Source organism: Chiloscyllium punctatum, chromosome 5 (genome assembly GCF_047496795.1).
Source record: "Chiloscyllium punctatum isolate Juve2018m chromosome 5, sChiPun1.3, whole genome shotgun sequence".
NCBI lineage: Eukaryota > Metazoa > Chordata > Chondrichthyes > Orectolobiformes > Hemiscylliidae > Chiloscyllium > Chiloscyllium punctatum.
The window spans coordinates 126,474,991-126,499,169 of NC_092743.1; the positions used below are offsets into that span (position 1 = coordinate 126,474,991).

Sequence of the window (24,179 nt, forward strand, 5' to 3'; positions counted from 1 at the left end):
GCTACTGGCATTCCCAGAGTGAAATTCATTATTTCAGAAGTACAAATTCCTTTAAATTTTCAGCAATATTCATAATTCCAAACTATGACCCCACTGCACTTTGTGGCAAGGAGTTCCAAAGACACTCAATCCTCTGAAAAATGAAATTCCTCTTCTTCTCAATCTTAAATTGTTTTCCTTTTATTCTAACACTAAGCCCTCCAGTCCTAGACTCTGGCATGTGTGGAAAGACCCTGACAAACCTTTTAAGAATCCTATATGTTTAAAAAAAAAAAGAGTAAAACCCCAACCTGTTTAGCCATTGCTCATGTGACAATGCCTCCAATCAGGGAACCTCCTCTGAACTGTTTCCAATGAAATAATATTTATTATTATTTAATAAGGGGACAAAAACTGTTTACAGTACTCTAGATGTTGTCTCGCCAGCACCATATAAAGGTGCAGTAAGATTTCCCTACTCTTGTATTCCAACCACCTTAAAACAAGGGCCAACATTAAATTAGCCTTCCTCATTACCTGTCGCACCTGCATGCCAGCCTTCTGTTTCCAGCACAAGAATCTCCAAGAACCTTTGGGTTCTAGCTTTCTGCAGTTTAGGATCTGTGCTGTTTTTGTAAACTCTTTTTTAGTTTTATGCTGTTTCGCATCTCTAGAATTGTCCACAAATGTTTTTTTCTGTGAAGTAGAGCTTTTTTCTCTTCGAGTATAAACTGGTCTTGTAACATGTTAAAGTGTTTCTTTAAACGTTATCCATTGTTCTTCAGTTGTTTTCCCTATTAGCAGATTTTCCTAGTTTCTTCAAACATCCTTGATGTAGACAGACTCTGTCTCATCCCATTAAGGTCAAAAATCACACGACACAAGGTTATAGTCCAACGGGTTTATTTGAAAACACTTCCAGAATGCTGCTCCTTCATCAGGTTCGCCAAAAGCTAGTGTTTTCAAATAAACCTGTTGGACTATAACCTTGTGTCGTGTGATTTTTGACCTTAATGGGATGAGACAGAGTCTGTCTACATCAAGGATGTTTGAAGAAACTAGGAAAATCTGCTAATAGGGAAAACAACTGAAGAACAATGGACACGTTAACATGTTTCAAGACCAGTTTATACTCCAAGAGAAAAAAGCTCCACTTCACAGAAAAAAAACATTGGTATTGTGAGATTTTGACCTTGTCCAACCTAGTCTAACACCAGCACTTCCACATCATCTTTTTAAAGTTGGCCTTACCTAAATTTAAAATTCTAGTAGTCATGATCACAACTTGATAAATGTTCACGCACAATTAGATTCCTAATTAAATCCAGCTCATTACTCACAACTAAATCCAACTTTATTCGTACCCTTGTTGCATCAAGGACATTTTGCTGTAGGAAACTATCCTGGAGACCCTGCAAAAATTCACTAGCTTTCTGACAGGTACTTGTCTGCCTCTCCCAAGCTATGTCGAAGCTAAAATTCCCCATTCATACTGCACTGCCTTTGCTACACACTTATTTAATTTGTGCGTTTATAAAAGCTCTAAAGTACCAGTTTATATGAGGGGCCTACATACAACACCTGTTACAGTTTCGTTCCATCCATAAGTTCTCCACTAGATGCTTTCTCCTCATTACATCCTCACCACTGAAGTGATTCTGTTTCTAAACAGTAACGTCACTCCACCCCTACTGCCACTTTTTCTGTCCATCCTGTTAACCTTATGACCTGGTATATTGAGTTTCCAGTCCCAAGCATCCTAAAAGACATACCTCTAATAATCCAGGTCATGAAGGACATAGCTCAAAAGGTAACATGTTCATGACTAGCGAGACCTAAGCATATGAACGTAGACTGGTTCTTCATGGAACCTGGCAGATACAGATTTCTAGATATAACATTAAACCCGGTGTATTCTTATTTTTCACAGCAGTTTGCTCTGGATGGCACAAAGAGCATAAAGAAAACGGACGTTACTATCTAGTAATGGGAAATATCTAGCTGTCTGAAAATGACATCTCAAAATGTAAAATGAAGTAGTCTGCTCAACAAAATAAAATTAGTTGATTTCATTGTCTCGGAGAAGACTCCGTCCCTCACTCGCCCACTCTCTTTTCAGCATCTTAGAGGTCTCCCACCCTTTTAACATTCTTAGGCCACAGGAAGCTGGCTACCTGCTCCATGTGCAGACAACCTTGCTTCCAGTTGCTCTTGCTGCAGGCCTCTGTCCTGTACGAGCTCCAGAACCCCCATTTCTTTCTCATTTCCCCGATCACACAACAGCAGCTACGACCTGATGATGACAACACTATGCATGGAACATGGTGATATTATCGCTGCATGTGCAAACACTTTCTCACTGGCCACATCTGCGCAGGAATGATGGTCATTTTTTAACATGGGTTATCACATAGAATCTTAATAGCATTAAGCACATTTGTTCTTCCAATTCTCCTTACTGTGTCTGGTACAAAGTTCAAGTGCAATTCATGTAAACCAATATATTAATTAGTTTACAAACTTAGCAGTGTTATCTACATCTACTAGTAAAATAGCAGGTATTGTATGATGGGAATTGTATGTAAGTTAGCTTGCTGAGCTTGAAGGTTTGTTTTCAGATGTTTCATCACCATACTAGATAACATCATCAGAGAGAGTCTCCAGTGAAGTGCTGGTGGTACGTCCCGCCTCTCTATTTATAGGTCTTGGTTTCTTAAGGTGGGTGATAATTTCGGTTTTTTTTCTGAAGAAAGGCAGATAGCATCTAAATCGATGTGTTTATTGACAGAGTTCTGGTTAGAATGCCATGCCTCTAAGAATTCTTGTGCGTGTCTGTGTTTCACTTATCCTAGGATGCGTGTGTTGTCTCAGTCAAAGTGGTGTCCTCCTTTGTCTGTATGTAGAGAAACTAGTGATAGTAGGTTGTGCCTTTTGGTGGCCAGTTGATGTTCATGTACCCTGGTGGCAAGTTTCCAGCTAGTTTGTCCGGTATAGTTTTTTTAAAAAAACAGTTCTTGCACAGTATCTTGTAAATGACGTTAATTTTGCTGGTAATATCTACTGGATCCTTTAGGTTCATTAGTTGCTGTTTAAGTGTGTTGATAGGTTTGTGGGCTATGATACCAAGGGGTCTGAGTAGTCTGGAACTCATTTCTGGTATGTGTTTGATGCAAGATAATGTGGCTATTGTTTTTGGTTGCATGGTGCCTGCTGGTTTGGGTTTGTTTCTGAGGAATCGGCAGATTGCATTTATTGGGTACCCGTTTTTCTTGAAAACGTTGTATAGGCATTTTTCTTCTGCTTTTATAGTTCTTGGATGCTGCAATATGATGTAGCTCATTGAAATAATGTCTTGATGCAGCTCTGTGGATGTTGGAGGACAACACACACAACATAGGACAGGCGAAACAAAGACATGCACAAGAATTCTTAGAGGCATGGCATTCTGACGATAACTCCCTTAATACACGCTGCAATTTAGATCCTATCTGCCTTACCTTGAACAAAAAACAAAAATGATATCACCCGCCTTAAGAAACCAAGACCTATAAATAGAGAGTCAGGACATACCACCAGCGCTTCACCGGAGACTCTCACTGACCATGTTACCTAGTATGGTGTTGAAACATCTGAAAACAAACATTCAAGCTCAGTGAGCTAACTTACACATTTATCATCAACCTGAGCTACAAATCTTCTCAACTATCGCTAATGGGAATTGTGCATTGATTTAAATTGGAGGATGGCATTACAGACCAATGTGAAGCCTGTACTACTTTAGCTCCCAAACTTCCTATAAATAATCAAGGAAAGCCTCCCTTCCTAAACCAACAAGACTGGCATCAATGTGAAAGAAGTGTATTGTGGCACTGATGCAGTCATTGGGTAGTGATTTTAAAAAGTTAAATTAGGCCCTTTTTTGCCTCCAATAGGACGTACAGTGATATGTAGATGCCATTAGGTGGGACCACTGATAACTAGCTTTGGTCTGACCCAACCATGTAACATTCTCACTTGGAAAATTTGAGGTCTGGTCATTCAAACACAATTTCGCTAGTGAAATATATTTCTACTGCATCTCTATGATGATTTAATTTACTTCAGTTATGAAGACTAGAGAAGTTCAGCCAGTTTTCCTTGGAGAAAACTAGAGGATATCTCATACAAGGTACTCAAGAAATCATGAGGTGTCTGCACAGAATAGTTCAGAAGAAGCTGATCTCATTTGTGAAAGGAAGGAAAATGAGAGGACACAGAGTTAAAGTAATTGACAAAAGCAATAAAGCAGAATCTTTTTCACTCAGTGATTAAGATCTGGAATGCACTGCCTGAGATGATAATGCAGGCAGGTTCAGAATAGTATCATGGTTATATAAAAGGCAGGAGAATGACATCAAGTGAAATGCTTATTCATGGAGTTTGCACATGTATGATGGGTAGAGTGGCCTCTTTCTGAACTGTAATGATTCTGTAAATTTACAATGTTACCCCTCCCAATCTGACCCACAATGCAATTATTCAATAAATTATATCACTTCTTACCTGTCTTCCAGAACTTTAATGTTGTCATGTAATGCTTTTTGTTGCTCTCTTAACTGTTGATTTTTGTTGTAGTATTCTTCAAGTCTCTGAGCATCTCTGGAAATACAGAACTGTATATTGATGTAGGATTCAAAAACTCAGGAATCATTTAAAAAACAACGTGCATTCCACTCTTGTCTAAATGTCAAAATGAATTTTTGATTACACCAGTTCTCCACCTAGTTTACAAGAAGTCTGGTAGACAATATATGCCTGTCTAGGCATGTGGCATGTCAATACAAGTGCAAAACTTGTGTACATTGATGGTTCAATCTGCGTGAATGTTCAAGGATGTACACAAATTCATAAAGGACATAAAGAGAGCAACACTTCAAATTTGTGAAAGCATTATGGTGACTGATAAGTTTATTTTAAATTGAGAACTGAGTTTAAATAAATGACTAGCAAGAGTTAATTTTTATTCCGCGCTTTTTCATTGTGTATAAAGAGTAGTCTTTTCAGCATTTCTCAGTTGCATCTGGCATAATATCTTGTTTAATTGTTCCAAATGTGAACATTTAATTTAAATTAAATTTCTATCAACAGGGTCTTCTGATGCTAAAGTCCTATCGCTTTTTTTAACTTGAAACTTAAAATCCATGAAACACAGAACATGGTGGACACTTAAACAAAGCTAACATGCCTTGCTTTGGTGTTAACAGCAGACCAAATATTCTGAAATAGTCTGCCATTAATTGGTAAAATATTCTGCAGCTGCACTTGACAATACTTTAGAACCTCTTCAAGCTACAACATGTTTACCCTCGGTACAGAGTGAAACCTAAACATAGGTTTAAATGGATTCTTTCATCATTAGTTTCATTCATCTTCCCCATTTATATGGATGTGAAGATATAACATTTGGAAAATTCCAAAGAGTTTGTTTTGTTTTTCAAAAGACTTTAAAACAGCAAAGTATCAAAAGTAAAATTAAAAATAAAAATAGAGAAACAAAAATAAAGCAGAGTATTTAGTTTCTTGGAACAAATGAGATCGCCAGGTTGCCTCAGAAGTTCAGACTTGCCAATGGCCTTTGCCCCAGTATCTAGAGAATCATTAGCTGTAATGTTTAGCAAAGTTCTACATAAGAGCGCCATTGTCATGCTTGTTATCTCACTGAAATATTAAACTTCAGGAATTTGGGGGAGTCAATAAGTGACTTGGTAAGGACCATTACATTGACAATGAGATACTTGTATAATGATTAGTCATTTTGCAAGGAATGTAATGAATCACAGCAAACTATTCAATGAATCTGCTAGATTTCTTCATTTGTTAGTTGTATTTAAAATGACTGAGAAAGAAGAAAAAACTCAAATTCATTTCAGGCTTAAAAACAATTCAAGTTATACAAAGTTAATTAGATATTTAACAAATGTGGATGTATTCAACAACTATATCATCAAGAAACAGAAAAATCAATCAAGTAATAGGTACAGGAACACATGCAAGCTTTATGCCAAAACTACATTTTCACGTCCCATCATGATCAATGGCAATACATGATTTACCCAATCATATTCTACACAAGACGACCTAAAATTAGCAATCAATTTTTCAATGTATAATTTCAGTTACATCACACTGTAAATTTTGCTATAAATTCTGTGTATTAGGACTGAGCCCTCCACTACCACCTGATGAAGCAACGCTCTAGAAAGCTAGTGTGCTTCCAATTAAACCTGTTGGACTATAACCTGGTGTTGTGATTTTTAAAATTATTCTGTATTAGGTTCATACTAAATAATGTCAAAAGCTGGAGGTTTGCAATTGAGAGAAAGACTGGCCTATCATTCATAGAACAAAACAAGCATTAGTCATCCTTAACATACTGAAAGTCACTGAGACAGTGCAAAATCTAGTAGGATAGTTTCTATTGAATAGCAAATAATTTTTCTCCAAGTATTTTTGTTGCAATGAGCAATTAACAACAAATCACTTCTGATGCAAAGCCAGTGAACGAACAGTGTTCTTAAACTAAGAAACAACTTTAAGAGGAGCCCTGAGGAGGTACTGAAAACTGGAGAATTACAATTCAGAAGGCCATTTGGCCAGCTATGTCTGTACTTCCTCTGTTAAAACAATCCAAAACTCCAAACAGCTTCATATACTGTTCACAACTCTAAAAACTCAATTATAACAACAGCACCAGATTGAGCTGGTCAGGGCCTAAAGGATATAGCTGCTAGACTAGGTGCGAGGCTGGTGGTGAGGGAATCAGTAAGATACAAAAACATACTTGATCTCAGCCTCACGAATCTGCTGAATGCAGATGTATCTGTCCATAATAATATTGATAACAGTGACCACCACACGAAGTCCTACCTCCACATGAAGAATACCCTCCACTGTATTGTGTGTCATTATCATCTGCGCTAAAAGGGACAGATTTCAAACTGATCTAACAACTCAAGATTGCTAGCCCACAAATGTATCAACACACTGAAACAACTAATGATGAACTTAAAGGACCCTATACCAACAACCAGCAAAACGAATGTCATTTACAAAATACCAAACACTACATCGGACAGACAGGAAGAAAACTAGCCACTAGGATACACGAACACCAACCAGCCTCTAAAAGGCATGACCCACTATCACGAGCACCCATACATACAGACAAAGAAGGACAACATTTAAACTGGGACAATGCATCCATCTTAGGACAAGCTAAACAGAGACATGCACGGGAATGCCTAGAGGCCTGACATTCAAACCGGAACTCCATCAATAATCAGATTGACTTGGGCGCCATTCTGAGAAAAAAGAACCGGAAATGATGTCACCCACCTTAAGAGACCAAGTCACATAAATAAACAGCAGGACAGAACACCTGCACTTCACCAGATGCTCACTGATGATGTTACCTAGCATGGTGACAAAACTTCTGATAACAAACTTGCCAGATCAGCGAGCAAACTTACAACCTGAACCTCAACCTGAGCTACAAATCTTCTCAAAAATCACAGTGTCTTGTAGTTGTACTACAGAACTTGCTGCTCCCCTAACCAAGCTCTTCTGGTAGTTACAATATTAGCACCTATCCTGTCTAGTTTTTGATACGGCCAATGATATATTCTTCTACATCGGACTTAAGAGTAAAAAACATTTTTGCAGTGAATACAATCAAACTATGATGACACAGAAAAACCTATTCAATGAAGATATAATATTAGTTATCATATTCAGTTTATAACTGGAAATATAAATACTAAAATCTGCTAAATAACCCTATACAAACACACACACCCCGGGTTAAGATGGAGTGAAAACAGATTATGCAGATAGATTCTCATAATTTGGTTGTAGTGTGCCTACCTCTGAACCCAGGAGATTCTACCTGTTCTAGAAGTGTCTAACAACAGGTTTGAACAGATTATTTAAAGGTATCCACACTGTGCAGAGTTTTAAAAAACTCACTCCAAAAGCCTTAATACTTGAAAACAATAAAGTTTAAGCAATTCAGATGTCTAACAGTCTCGTGTTCTAACAGAGAACTAGATGTCAATGGAAATTTTTGTCGTCACAGTCATTCAGAAATTAATGGCAAGCTCTTTAAAGGCCTCCCATGTATTAGCTGGACTGGAGTTTCAGGTACTTCACAGTGGATCTACAACAAAGGTAAGTTCCAAAAAAAAGGAGAGCTAAGATTCTGTAAGCAGGCTTCTCTCCATTTACTCCAAATAATATCCAAAGCAGAAACTAGTATCTAACAGTCATAAACAGAGGCGGGGGGTTTCCAACAAACAAGCAGTTATAAAATGACATGTGACAACCTTGTGAAAATAAGTGCCCTAATAGCTTATCATGGAACATTTTAAAAGAAAAAAAAAATCAGGTATGCATGATGCTTTGATGTCAAGTCCCGAAAAATTATTAAATACAGAACCTTCAGAACACAATGATGTCCTTGGATTGACATCCACAATCATAACAATATTCATTTGCATTAGATATGACCTGAAGTTAGAGATTTCCCATTTCCTGCTCCCCTCCCACCCCACTCCTATTTAGTACACTCTGTCTACTGTAGCTTTGAAGTCTAGGGCAGCCACTCTGAATTCACCTCTGGAGATCAGTTCCTTTGACCAGTTGTACGGAGGTTGGAGTGAAGTCAGAAGCAGAGTAGACAAAGCAGAACTCAACTAGAGGATCAGTGAGCAAACTATTCCTTTGCAAGTGTGATAGCATTGTCAATGAATGCTGGCATTGTTTTGTTGCTGAGTGTTGATACTCAGACTCGAAGCCTGTGACCAGTGGTGTGCCACAAGGATCGGTGCTGGGTCCATTGTTTTTTGTTGTTTATACAAATGATTTGGATGTGAACATAGGAGGTAGTTAGTAAGTCTGCAGATGACACCAAAATTGGAGGTGTACTGGACAGCGGAGAAGGTTACCTCACAGTACAACAGGATCTTGATCAGATGGGCTAAGGAGTGGCTGACTGAGTTTAAGTTAGACAAATGCGAAGTGCTGCATTTTGGAAAGGAAAATCAGAGCAGAACTTATACACTTAAATGGTAAGGTCCTGGGGAGTGTTGATGAACAAAGAGACCTTGGAGTGCAGTTTCATAATTCCTTGAAAGTGAAGTCGTAGACACGTAGGATAGTGAAGAAGGTGCTTTGTACACTTTCCTTTATTAGTCAGAGTATTGAGTACAGGAGTTGGGAGGTCAAGTTGCGGCTGTACGGGACATTGGTTAGGCCACTTTTGGAATATTGCATGCAATTCTGGTCTCCCTCCTATTGGAAGGATGTTGTGAAACTTGAAAGGGTTCAGAAAAGATTTATGAGGATGTTGCCAGGGTTGGAGGGCTTAAGCTATAGGGAGAGGCTAAATAGGCTGGGGCTGTTTTCCCTGGAGCATTGGAGACTAAGGTATGAACTTATAGAGATTTATAAAATTGTGAGGGGCTTGGATAGGGTAAATAGACAAGGTATTTTCTCCTGGGTAGGGGAGTCTACAACTAGAGGACATAGGTTTAAGGTGATAGAGGAAAGATTTAAAAGGGACCGAAGAGGCAGCCTTTTCACACAGAGGGTGCTGCATGTATAGAATAAGCTACCTGAGGAAGTCCTGGTACAATTACAACATTTAAAAGGCATCTGGATGGGTATATGAATAGGAAGGGTTTTGAGGGATATGGGCCAAATGCTGGCAAATGAGACTAGATTAATTTGGGATATCTGGTCAGCATGGATGAGTTGGACTGAAGGGTGTAATTTCCATTCTGTACATTTCTCTGACTCCACGCAGTGGTAATTAGCCAGGTGGGATCATGAACAGACTGGGGCTGTTTTCCCTGGAGCATTGGAGGTTGAGGGGTGACTTATAGAGGTTTACAAAATTATATGGGGCATGGATAGGGTAAATAGGCAAAGTCTTTTTCCTGGGGTTGGGGAGTCCAGAACTAGAGGGCATAGGTTTAGGGTGAGAGGGGAAAGATATAAAAGAGACCTAAGAGGCAACATTTTCATGGTACGTGTATGGAATGAACTACCAGAGGATGTGGTGGAGGTTGGTACAATTGCAACATTTAAGAGGCATTTGGATGGGTATATGAATAGGAAGGGTCTGGAGGGATATGGGCCAGGTGCTGGCAGGTGGGACTATATAGAGTTGGGATAACTGGTCAGCATGGATGGGTTGGACCGAAGGGTCTGTTTCCATGCTGCACATCTCTATGACTCTATGACATACACCTGGGAAAATTTCCACATTGCCAAGTAGATGGCATTACTGTAGCAGCTTGGACAAAGTCAGAAATCTCACAACATTTGGGTTATAGTCCAACGGGTTTATTTGAAATCAAGCTTTCGAAACGTAGCCCCTTCATCAGGTGAATTGAAGGGGCTACACTACGAAAGCTTATGATTTCAAATAAACCTGCTGGAACATTACCTGGGTGTCGTGTGATTTCTGACTTTATCCACCCTGGTCAAACATCAGCACCTCCACCTCAACACTGTAGCAGCTTGGTTAGAGGTGTGACACAAATCTTATTATACTAGGAATGCTGTTGTCAGAACACTTTGCTTTTGCAGTATTCGGTACTTTCAAAAAGGAGATTGGTTAACTCAGTTGACTGGATGGCTAGTTTGTGGTGCAGAGTGATGCCAACAGTATGGGCTCAATTCCTGCACCACCTGAGGTTACCATGAATCAATCTCTCTCTCACACAGACGTAGAACTTTACCTTTACTTTCAGGAGTTTAAGGATATCACAAAGTGAATCGAATTTATTCAAGACTAAAATTGAAATAGGATGATGCAGAGCTAAGGAGGATGAGGGGTTGGATCATCCACTTGGCACTTCTGGTTGAAGATAAAGTCAAATACTTCAGTCTTTTGCACTGATGTGAGGGCTCCATCATCATTCAGGATGGGATATTTGTGGACCATTTCCTCTCATGAGTTATTCAACTGTCCACCACCAATCACAACTGGATGTGAGGTAGACAGACCTTAGGTTTGATCCATTGGTTGTGGGATCTCTTAGCCCTCTCCACTTGCTGCTTATGCTGTTTGGCATACAAGTCATCCCACATTTTAGCTTCACCAGGTTAAAACTTCATTTTTAGAAATCACCAGTGCTACCTCTGGTGTGCCAACCTGCATTCTTCAGTGAACAACTGTTGATTGTTTAGTTTGATGATAAAGATAGAGTGGAGAATATGCCAGGCCACAATGCTGCACATTGTACTTGAATACAATTTCAGTGCACAGCAACTCATGAAAGCCCGAGTTTTGAGTTCTGAACCTGTCCAAAGTTCAGAGTATTTAGCATGTCGGTCGTGCCAATTTCCACAATGTGAAGAGCTGATCGTGTCTCCGCAATGACTGTGCAGTGGTCACTCTAATTGTTACTCTCATGGGCGAATACATCTATTAACAGGTAGGTTGGTAAAAATACGGGATTAGTGGTGCTGGAAGAGCACAGCAGTTCAGGCAGCATCCAACGAGCAGTGAAATTGACGTTTCGGGCAAAAGCCCTTCATCAGGAATAAAGGCAGTGAGCCTTGGTAAAAAATACGGTCAAGTAAGTTTCTCTTCTTTCTTGCTGGTTTCCTTATCACATGCTGCAAAACCCAGACTAGCAGCTATGTCCATTAGGAGCTGGTCAGCTTGAGCAGTAGCGCTGTCACTGAGCCAATCTGTGACAGAGCCATCCAGAGTACATTCTAAGCTACACTCACCCTCAGAGTTTCCTCCAAACAGTGATAGGGGCAGGAGTTGGTAGGGATGGGGGTTTGGAGGAGTACAGATAGGTGCTATTCAGCAAGGTATTGCCTAGTCAATATTTTACTTAATGCTATCAGACATCATGAGGCTCATGATTTTGAGTCAATGTTGAGGAGTCCCAGGGCAACTCTCTCCCCATTGAGTACCACTGTGCCACTTCTGGAAGGGAGGAATGGTAAAGGTGGAGTTTGGAGCACATTTATACTCATGGCTTCACACCCTACAGACAATATCAGGCTATTGCCTGACTAACGCATGGGATATTTCTTTCAATGTTGGCACAAAACCCTTCGATGTTAGTATGGGCTCTTGACAGGGTCATGTTTGCTGTCTTCTTCCTAGTCTAGAGTTACATGTCGATCAGTCAAGACTTTATTTGGTTCACCAAAGACCTTTAGAGAAAAGAGTCATAAAGTAATATGGCATGGAAACAGACCTTTTGGTCCAACTTGTCCATATCAACCAGGATGCCCAAACTAAACTAGTCCCATTTGCCTGTGCGACCCCCCACTTCAACAATACCATTTTGCTGACAAAGTACATATTTGCCACACATTTGAAAGTATGATTGCTGCACAGATTCATTGAAACAATTTTCCTCTTCAGCTACTATAGTGGAGAACAGGACCACAGCTAGTTGATACCCTAAATCAGTCATCTAGACAAGCACCTCACCAAGGTTGTACTGATCTGGAAACACTCAGCTATTACAATGTTTTTGAATCTTCACAGAATCCAGATTCTCCTGTGGACCAGCTTGTATGGTTCTTAATTGAACTCCTCATGGGAGCAATTGGCTGCTTACATCCAATCTTCTCGAGAAGTCCCCTCTCTAGAGAGCAAAGTTGTACAATGCACAGCAAATGACGATCATGTGACTTGTGAATGTTGGAATGTGCTATCTGGTCTACCCTAATATCTGAACTGCATTCTAAGCAAAACAATGATCTGGTCAACCCTTGTATCATTGTACCTACACTCGGGATCCATTCACTAGACTCATCAACCAGTTTTTTTTTTATGAATTATACTTTGTCACTGAGCAGACAGCTATCCTATCTGGACCAGGAAGTATTCATGGTATCTGGGAAGGTTAAAGGATGTCAGCACCATGCACAAACATGTATGACTCTCTGATTGTGATCATACATAGTTGGCAGTTTTGATTGGAATCTTTTTTGGGTAATAAATGCCACTTGCTATCAGCTGGTACTTTTGTAAGTGCATGGGTAAAATTAATTACCTCTTGGAAACCAGCTGGCAAAGCCATTAGCTGCTTCTACTTGCAAAAGGCAGCTAATAATGGGCACGCCCAAACATGGCATCAATTAAGACCTTGAGGCAGTGATTTACTGCAGACTGAGTGATCCCACTGAGGTATTCATGCGTTGCCTGGAATGAATTGCAGGCACAGAAGTTCAAAACCACCATTTTATTTTGAGGCTACACACATCAGTTCACCATCCGCTCAATTCAAGATTATCTCATCCAACAGCATATCGCAGAGAGATGAGAGTCTCTTTTGGTAAGTCATAGGAGAGAAACCTTTGCTGTTCTGCCATCCGAAGGCAAGACATTCTGACCCAGTGTTGGGGTTAGCAGAACATTCCCTTGCATACCTCTGCCTGATCTGTTGCATCCCTTCCAAAACCATCACACCTCTGCAGGTTGGCAAACTTCATGGCCAGCTGGTCTCCTCTTTCGCCACAGCACTCCAGAAGGGTCCTCTAACAGAACTGTCAATTCTCATCAGACACCAAGTTATAGCATTGGGTTTTGCTCCCTTCGCCAATAAATGTACCTGACCCAGAAGTAAACATTTGCACGAATACACAAGTCTCAGTAGAGTCTTGCTCTAGCCAGGCACAACTCTAATGCAGACATTTCATCCATGTTTTCGACAATCCACAACTGTAAAAATCACACTGGCCATGTTTTTCTTGCACGCACTGCATTATAGCATGTGCCATGTTTTATTTCAGTCAAATGGAGTCTAAGTATCTTTAATCGCTTGTTAATTAGGTATTTTAAAACTAATAGCCAGCTGCCAATTTCAGCTCCAGTTCAGGTACTACAGCAGGCTGAAGTGATGTCAGTTTCATGACCCCAAGTAGTCTCGCTGGATTTTATCCATGGGTGAAATTACAGCAGTCCAGCTTTGCAAACACAAAAGTTTAGCCCATATAGCGTGCAGAACAGCTCAAGGAGTTCTATTGTAACTTCTCTTTCTCGTTACAATAGAAAAAACTAAACTCCAGTTCTTCAGAAGGGTCACTGGACCCAAAATGTTGATTCTAGTTTCACTCCACAGAAGCTGCTAGTCCTGTTGGAATTTCTCTAGCAATTTCTGGTTCTTGGTTCAGATTTCCAACATCCCCAGTTCTTTGTTTTATTTTAAACTACTAACTATGACAGTATAATTGGTCCCTGAAAGAATATTCACGATGGAAAGGAGTGAACCTGAAATATTCACATTTGCACTTTAGGTGTAGTCAACTACAATGACATTGAACGATAATTAAATAATTTTTACTTTTAAATTATAGCTCATGACAGATTTCTAAGATTACCATTATTTCTAAGTGTAGATTATGTACATTGCAGTTGCAGTTATGCTAAAATAAAGTTAATTGCTCAGATATTATTATCTCTCTATCAATGTCTGTTAATGAAATTCAACTTTACATATTCTGAAAATGGACAGTTTCAACTATAGGTCATTATTATAATATGAAATTATGTTAAAATTTAGATACTTACAAACATCTCTCCTTCTTTAGCTTGCTTATTTTCATTTGTAGCACTGCATTTAAAAGAAATGTATTTTAAAATGACATATATGGACACAGCATTAAATCATTTAAATCAAGATCAAATTAGCAGATGTTCAGGAAGCAGAAATGCTCCAATCCTACCAATTATTGAAACTCTATTCTGTTCGTTCATTATCGGAAAGGCAAAGGGAAACTCAAGAGCATAAACTAACAAAACTGGAAAATGCTGGAGTCAAGCAGCAGGTCAGTCAATGTCCAAGACAAAAACAGACAAGTTAATGATCTGTCTCTTCAAAACAGTTTTGAACAAACGTTAATTTGTTTGTAGTCTCCAAGAACACTGGCGACCTTGAAATATTTTTCCAATATTTTCTTCCATTCAATTGTCAATTTGCTCAATTATCAACTATTTACAATTTCAAAACTATAACATCTAGTCATTGATAGAGTTACTTTACAACTAGGTAACAGGGTCTCTGCATTGTAGGTGATGGCAATAGCGTAAGGTAAACAATTGAAAAGCTAGGAACAAATATGTGATCAGCACTGTCAACAAATTTTCATCCTGTTTTAATAAGAACCTGCTGTTGGTAGCTAGATGAAAGTCAAATCGGGCATATCAGCTCTATTTATCTAGTCATCAGTGTGAACCATACCCAAACCTATACTCAAATGAATATAAACATGTAGCAGTGGAAGAAAAACTGACAGTTATTAATCTATTGTAAGGCCTTTTTCACGACTATTATGCTTGTCTCTAGAAACTGCTGCTCTCTCTCTGCAGGGAGGAGATGAGTAATTTTCAGATGGTTTCTAATCAAGCTGACATTGCAATCTGTTTCAATCACTGAATCAATGTTGAGCATTTGGACATGTTGTTGGTTTCTTTATATTATAAATGTTTGATTATTTAAAACAATTGTATCCCAAGTGGGTAGTTTATCTCCGTTAAATGAAAACCTCGCTGGAGCAGAATTGTCTACTTGTATAACTCAACCTCTCTCCTGGGAGCCAGAGATCATTAAGCAGCCTTACATTAGTTAGTTAAAAGACACTGGAAAGTTCATACTGTTTTGAGATAATAAGAGATAGTTTAAAGTAGTATTTAATGGAAGCATTTGAATTGGTTATTTTGTTGTATTCATTTTGTTTCAATGTAATACACAACTTACAAAGGACTGAGATGCTGGTTTAAGCACAGAGGTTGTCATTTGGCCTACCATATCTGTGCTCTCCACAGGAACAATTCACCTACTGCCACACATCATCTTTCTTTCCAGAGCCCTGCATATTCTTCCTTTCTAGATAGCAATCTGATTCCCTCCTCAATATGTTGATTGAACCTTCCTTCACCACACTGTCAATGCTAATGAGTCACTTAGCCAAAAGATTTTTCCTGATCTTGCCAATCACCATGTCCTCCTCTTCTCAATTTTTATACCAATGGCAACAAGTTTTCCCCTCTCTACTCTTCCTGGGTCACATCTGACTTTCAATACTTGTATCAGACTTCTTCTCGACCTTCTCATCTCCAAAGGAAAACAGTCCAAACATTCCCAATTTTTTTTCTACACAACTGAAATTACTCATCCAGAACCATTCTCATGAAACTTTTTTCCACCCTCTCCAATGCTTTCATGCCCTTCCTAAAGCGTAATACACAGAATTGGATACAATACTATAGTTGAAGCCAGACAGTGTTCCACACAAGTTTTAAAATAAGTTCACTGCTTTCGTACTTTATTTCCCTATGAATAGGATGCTGTGTGTTTTATTAGCCATATGTTATGGACCAGGCCAGACCCTCTCAAACATTTCAAGAAGATAGCCTGGACCCTAACTTTGTTAGTTGTTTGAAGCAAGTGGAAAATGGCTATCCCAGGAGTGATGCAGCTGGCCCAACCTCTTGGGTTTAAACAAAACAGAATTTATTTGCAAGATTACTGAATGAAACACAAACAAAAGAAAACAGAACAACCTAACTACCTGAAAACCCAACATATTATCCCAATTTAAAAGGTGCTGTTCCAAATACTTGCAACAATCCCCATAAACATTCCTTGGCAAAATAGGTAAAATCAAACAGGGTCTTACACGAGAGATATCAGAGAGATGGGGGACTAGCACGGACCTGCTCCTTTGGGTCTACTTGCTAAAACCAAACCAAACCAGAGAAAAGCTAAGCTGGGAGAAGTGTCCACTCCCCTTTCATTGTACAAGTTTGTTATTTTTAAATTTGAAAGCCTTTTTTCCTGAGGCGGTATATGTTAGCTACATAATCAATTTGGCCCGAATACATTTCAAACCTAGACACTCCGGAAACTCTGTCTTTATGACCGCTCTGAAATTAACCAAAGGACAACATAACCTTGTTAAAGGAGCATCATCACACATCTCCCCCCCTTAAAGAAAAACATCAATATCCAAAGATGGCTTAATTTTAAAACCATTTAATATTAAATTGTGAATACACTACAACACATATACATTACACTGACAACAAACATGCAAACATGCACTACTACATTTTGTTCCAGTCTGTTTTACTCCTGCCACCGAATACCTCAGTTTCTCATTCAAGTCTCGACAATGCACCAGCAATCACATTTTCTTGTACTGCCACATGCACAATTTTCAAATTGAACGGCTGAAACTACAAGCTCCATCTAAACAGTTTGGATTTTTTGTTCTTTAATTTCTCCACAAACTTCAATGGGTTATGATCAGCGCATATGATTGTCTGAGATATGTTGCTGATAAAGTGAACATTCAAATGTTGCAATGCCAACACCAAGCTCAAAGTCTCCTTCTCAAATGTAAAATATTTCTGATGAATGTTCAATTTCCTGCAAAAATACCAGCTAGGTCTTCTGTTTTCTCATTATCTTTTTGTAAGGGTATAGCACCGACTCACATCGATAGCCACTTTGATTGGCTTTGCGTAATTATGTGCAACTAACACTGGGACAGTGGTTAACACCACTTTCAGGCTGTCAAATGCCTTCTGACAGTCCACTATCCACGGAAACATCTTGCCTCTCCTTAGCAATTCAGTGAGTGGAGCAGCCGCACCACTATAATTTGGTACAAATTTTTGATAAAATCCACACAATCCCAGGAATCATAATACTGCTCTTTTTGTCGATAGTGTGGGAAACTCCCTAATTATCTTTGTTTTTGCATTCCGTGGGGCCATTTGCTCATGTCCAATAACACGGCCCAGGAAGATGACTTGAGTTTTGGCAAATTCACTCAGCCAGGTTCATCACCAAGCGTGCCTCTCGAAGCCGATCATGCAAGTCTGATAAATGCTGTAAATGTTCCATTTATGTGTGAATAAAAATAATCAAGTTATCAATGTAAACTACATAATTGGGTAATTCAGAAATGACCTTATTGGTTAGTCCCTGAAACATGGCTGGCGCATTTTTCATACCAAATGGCATGACTTTAAACTGATGCTGTCCATTTGGTATTACAAAAGCTGAAATCGCCTTTGCTCTTTCTGACATAGGTACCTGCTAGTATCCTCCAAGCAAGTCCAACTTAGAAATACAAGTCACTTGTACCACCTTTTCAACACCCTATGTTGTAACCAATAACAGAGTCTCCTTTGGCTTTCCTTCCCTGTCAAAATATTCATATGACACACAGATTTCTTTCTGTCTGGAGTCCTTATCAAATTGTTCACCTCACTCAATTTCCTTTCAACTTGATAAGGTCCACTAAAGGTTCATCTATCACTGGAAGCAATACTAACACTTTATCGGATAGTAAAATTGCGAGTTTTTGATTTCTTGTCTGTCTCCTGTTTCATTGTGTGCTGTGATAGTTTTAAATGCTATCTAGCCAACGCCCCCGCTCAATTTAATCATTCTCAAAAATTTGGCATATAGTCCAAATGTGTGATCTGAATTATGATTTAACAATTTCTCCTTAATCAATTTTAGCGGTCCTCTCACCTCATGCATGAAAACTAATTCAAATAGACTGAATTAGGCTGATTTATTTGGTGCACCTCTGATTGCAAAAAGTACAAACAGAATTCCCTTATCCTAATCATCTGAATAGTCTTGACTATAACGCCTTAACATGGTCTTTAATGTCTGATGCCACCTTTCTAGTGCTCCTTGCAACACTCGATGGCATGCAGTAGATTTGAATTGTTTTATTCCTAAGCTGTCCATAACTTCCTTGAATAATTTTGATATGAAGTTTGACCCTAGATCTGATTGTATTTCTGTAGGTAGTCTGTATCTAGTAACACATTTGAGTACCGCTTCTACAATCCTTTTAGCGGTGATATTGCATAATGAAATGGCCTCTGGAAATCTAGTGGACACATCCATTATGGTTAATAAATATAGATTCCCACATTTTGTTTTAGGTAGGGATCCGACGCAATCAATTAAGGTTCTTGAAAAAGGTTCCTCAAGTTATTCTTTGGATGGTCAGTGTGGACTTAGTTATAGAGTCATAGACTTGTACAGCAGAGAAACAGAACCTTCAGTCCAACTCGTCCATGCCGACCAGATGTCCCAACCTAATTTAGTCGCACTTCCCAGCACCCGGCCTATATCCCTCCAAACCCTTCCTATTCATATACCCATCCAAATGAGTTTTAAATGTTACAATTATACCAGCCTCCAACACTTCCTCTGTCAGCTCATTCCATACACGCACCACCCATTATGAAAAGGTTGCACATTATGTCTCTTCTATATCTTTCCCCTCTCACCCCAAATGTATGCCCTCTAGTTCTGGACTCCCCCACCCAAAGGAAAGGACTTGGCTATTTACCCTATCTATGCCCTTCATTATTTTATAAAGCTTTATAACTTCACCCTCAGTATCCAACACTCCTGGGAAAACATCCCTATTCAGCCTCTCCCTATAGCTCAAATCCTCCAACCCTGGCAACATCTTTGTAAATCTTTTCTGAACTCTCTCAAGTTTCAAAACAGAATTGCACACAATATTCCAACAGTGGCCTAACCAACGTCCTATACAGCCACAACATGACCTCCCAACTACTGTACTCAATTCAGTGACCAATAAAGGAAAGCATACTAAATGCCTTCTTCACTATCCTAACTACCTGTGACTCTACGTTCAAGGAGATATGAACCTGCATTCTAAGGTCTCTTTGTTCAGCAACACTTCCTAGGACCTTACCATTAAATTATAAGTCCTGCTAAGATTTGCTTTCCCAAAATGCAACACCTCACATTTATCTAAATTAAACCACATCTGCTACTCCTCAGCCCGTTGGGCCAAATGGCCTGTTTCCACACTGTAGGGATTCTATGAAATGCAGGAATAGGTATTAAAGATGCGGGTTCTATTACTGTCTGTTGCTTTCCAAGTAACTGATATGTATGACATGTCTGGCAAAATTCAACTACATGCATGTGCAATCCAGTGTAGTAAAAATGTTTTTGGTTTTCAGCTCGCGTTCTTCTCACCCTTAAATGACGCCCTGCTTGTAGCTTGTGCACAACCCACAACACCACATTCCTATAAACCACCGGCAATATGACTTGATAAACTTCTACCCATTTCTCATCTGCCTGAATACATGATGGTCTCCATTTCCTCATTAAGACATCATTTTTAAGGTAGTATCATTTACCGATACAACTGGATTCTTTTTCAGTGTATGCCTTATGATACAATTACTTTAAATTTTCATCTTTCTGCTATAACTCAGCTAATTTATCTGAGCTAAAGATGTCTGTCTTGTCATCTATCTGCTCTTGGTTTGTGTCAACCATCTGATCAAACTAGGGTCTCTGCTAATTCCACTTCAACTTTTTTATCTGTACTCTTTCATCCCTCCTGTTTCAACTGGTGACTTTGTGACCGCATTACCACACAGTCAGGAAAAATCCCAGGATATGTGTCCTGCCATAGTTCAGTTGCCTGAGTTTCCACAGGCTTTTCAACCACGGTAGGCAGCACTCCGAATGTGAACCAGCTATACCATTAGCAAAGAGAAATTGTATTCCTGGAGCTGAAAGTTTATCCAGTACTCCTAGCATCAGTTCTCCACTTTTCACTGGACACTTTAACCATACTCTGCATACTTGAGCGTTTTTGTCTCACCATGAATTCCTTTACTTTTCTGGCATTAGCTTCAGAGGTACATATCTACTCCTCTTTCAATACCAAATATTGAGGGGAAGAGGATCTTGTATCTCTTAATATTATAACCTCTTTACCTGCTGCTCATGGCAAGTAAACTTTACCTTCACAGGTATATGGGTTAAGCTGATCCTGCACTTCCTCCTTAACCAACCTCTGACCAGCTTGTACTTTCTGGTCCAGCTATCTAGCCTCCACTATGCTTTCTATTAGCACTCCAACAAAATTCACTAGCTTACCCTGTTTTCCTACATCTGGCTTCCCAGTGCTTCCCTTAACCCACCAACACTGTGATTTCATGTGCCCTACTTTATTGCAGTGAAAACACCAGAGCATTTTAACTTCTCTTTCCCCTTCAAGGGTTCTTTTTACCCTGTAGCATGTTATCCTTATGATCTTCACTGAGATCTACCTTTCTCTTTTCACCTCAGGATTCTTCTTTTCCTGAACTGATTTTGGAAGCCAAACTTTGACTTATGGACCAACTCGTAACCATCAGCTATTTCAGCTGCTAATCTTGCCATTTTAATTCTGCTCTTCCACAAGTTCTCACTACTTCAGGAAGTGAATTCTTGAACTCCTCCAAAATAATCGTCTCTTTCAGAGTGTCATTGGTTTGCTCTATTTTTTAATGCCCTTATCCATCTACCAAAATTACTTTGTTTGAACCTTTCAAACTCAATGTAAGTTTGTTCAGGGTCCCTCCTTTGATTCCTGAAACATTGTCTATAGGCCTCTGGCACAAGCTCATACACACTTAAGATGGCTTTCTTCATCTCCTCATACACCCCAGATATCATCTCTAATAGTGATGCAAATACCTCACTAGCTCTACCTATAAGCTTTGTTTGGATCAACAAAACCCACATGGTCACTGGCCACTGCATTTGTTTACCCACCTTTTCAAAAGAGATTAAAAAAAAATTCTCCATTCTTCTCATCAAATTTAGACAATACTTGAATATATTTAAACAGATTGTCACCAGGCCTTTGGCTACTATGGGTTTGTTTATCATCACTAAGTTTACCTCCAGCCTTTATCTCCATCCTTTTAAGCTGACTTTCCTGTCTAAATCAAGAAGGGCTTATGCCCGAAACGTCGATTCTCCTGTTCCTTGGATGCTGCCTGACCTGCTGCACTTTTCCAGCAACACATTTTCAGCTCTTTCCTGTCTAAATGCCAACTTCTGAAGTTCAAACTCATCCTTTTTCTTCCCTTCCTCTCATTCCTTTTCTCGCTCTCCTCTCTTTTTTTGTTCAACTAAAACAACTTGTTCTTTTTCTCTTTCCTCTACTTTTGATCATAATTCAAACAGGTGATGAGAGATAAGGAAATAGCAGGAGAACTTAACAAGTACTTTGCATCAGTTTTCACAGTGGAAGACATGAGTAATATCCCAACAATTAAAGGGAGTCAGGGGGCTGAGTTGAGTATGGTTGCCATTACAAAAGAGATAGCGCTAGAAAAGCTAAAAAGTCTTAAAATTGATAAATCTCCTGGCCCCGATGGGATACATCCTAGAGTTCTGAGAGAGGTGGCTGAGGAAATAGCGGAGGTATTGGTTGAGATCTTTCAAAAGTCACTGGAGTCAGGGAAAGTCCCGGATGATTGGAAGATCGCTGTTGTAACCCCCTTCTTCAAGAAAGGATCAAGACAAAAGATGGAAAATTATAGGCCAATTAGCCTAACCTCGGTTGTTGGTAAAATTCTAGAATCCATCAGTAAAGATGAGGTTTCTAAATTCTTAGAAGAGCAGAGTCTGATTAGAACAAGTCAACATGGATTTAGTAAGGGGAGGTCATGCCTGACAAACCTGTTGGTATTCTTTGAAGAGGTGACAAGTAGGTTAGACCAGGGAAACCCAGTGGATGTGGTCTATCTAGACTTCCAAAAGACCTTTGATAAGGTGCCACACGGGAGGCTGCTGAGCAAGGTGAGGGCTCCATGGTGTTCGAGGTGAGCTACTGGGATGGATTGAGGATTGGCTGTCTGACAGAAGGCAGAGAGTTGGGATAAAAGGTTCTTTTTCGGAATGGCAGCCGGTGACGAGCGGTGTCTTGTAGGGTTCAGTGTTGGGGCCATAGCTGTTCGCATTATATATTAATGATCTGGATGAAGGGACTGGGAGCATTCTAGCGAAGTTTGCAGATGATACGAAGTTAGGTGGACAGGCAGGTAGTACTGGGGAAGTCGGGAGGCTATAGAAGTATCTAGACAGTTTGGGAGTGTGGTCAAGGAAATGGCTGATGGAATTCAACGTGAACAATGTGAGGTCTTGCACTTTGGCAAAAAGAATAAAAGCACAGACTACTTTCTAAACGGTGAGAAAATTCGTAAAGCCAAAGTACAAAGGGATCTGGGAGTGCTAGTCGAGGATTCTCTAAAGGTCAACATGCAGGTTGAGTCCGTGATTAAGAAAGCGAATGCAATGTTGTCACTTATCTCAAGAGGGTTGGAATATAAAAGCACCATTGTGCTACTGAGACTTTATAAAGCTCTGGTTAGGCCCCATTTGGAGTACTGTGTCCAGTTTTGGTCCCCACACCTCAGGAAGGATATACTGGCACTGGAACGTGTCCAGCGGAGATTCTCACGGATGATCCCTGGAATGGTTAGTCTAACATATGAGGAATGGCTGAAGATCCTGGGATTGTATTCACTGGTGTTTAGAAGATTAAGGGGAGACTTAATAGAGACGTACAAGATAATACATGGCTTGGAAAGGGTGGACGCTAGGAAATTGTTTCCGTTAGGCGAGGAGACTAGGACCCATGGACACAGCCTTAGAATTAGAGGGGGTAAATTCAGAACAGAAATGCGGAGACATTTCTTCAGCCAGAGAGTGGTGGACCTGTGGAATTCATTGCCGCAGAGTGCAGTGGAGGCCGGGACGCTAAATGTCTTCAAGGCAGAGATTAATAGATTCTTGTTGTGTCGAGGAATTAAGGGCTACGGGGAGAATGCGGGTAAGTGGAGTTGAAATGCCCTTCGGCTATGATTGAATGGCGGAGTGGACTCGATGGGCCGAATGGCCTTACTTCCACTCCTATGTCTTATGGTCTTAGTTTCATTTCTTTTGCCCTTTCCTGGTCTTTTGCCTCTAACTCAAGCTGCTTCATGTTCAATTGAACTTCAGCCATTTCCAAAGATTCTGATGGCATTTCCAGCAAATTTAAAAGCTGAGCTATTGCTGTTACTATCTCTCCTTTCCTTACGGAAGGAAGCAGCTTCAATCCCAGTATCTGCAAATTCCAGCAGCTTAGCCTTACTCACTTTTTGTAAAACCCCCAAAGTTGATTCTTCCACCCCCAGAAAACAGTTGGCAACTGAAAGAGCCATGGCTATCCCAAGCACTGTTTAAACCAACCAAAATCAACACTCAGAACAAAAGACACTAACATCTGCCACTCGCAGCCTTTCAGTCCAACAACCCTAATCCCAATTTGGAACAATA

General features: G+C 39.7%; 1 protein-coding gene across 8 annotated transcripts in view; it reads right to left on the reverse strand.

Moving 5' to 3' along the window:
* The window catches only part of rbbp8 (retinoblastoma binding protein 8), a 151,756-nt gene that overhangs the window by 37,629 nt on the left and 89,948 nt on the right, over window positions 1-24,179 (reverse strand). For 7 of the 8 annotated variants that reach the window (XM_072571266.1, XM_072571263.1, XM_072571258.1 and 4 more), the window contains 2 exons: window positions 14,567-14,609; window positions 4,522-4,617 (listed from right to left, as the gene is read on the reverse strand). In XM_072571266.1, coding sequence (XP_072427367.1) covers window positions 4,522-4,617; window positions 14,567-14,609 — 139 coding nt within the window. Of the gene's footprint in view, window positions 1-4,521; window positions 4,632-14,566; window positions 14,610-24,179 lie in introns of all 8 variants that reach the window. The other variant, XM_072571265.1, reaches the window with a different exon arrangement.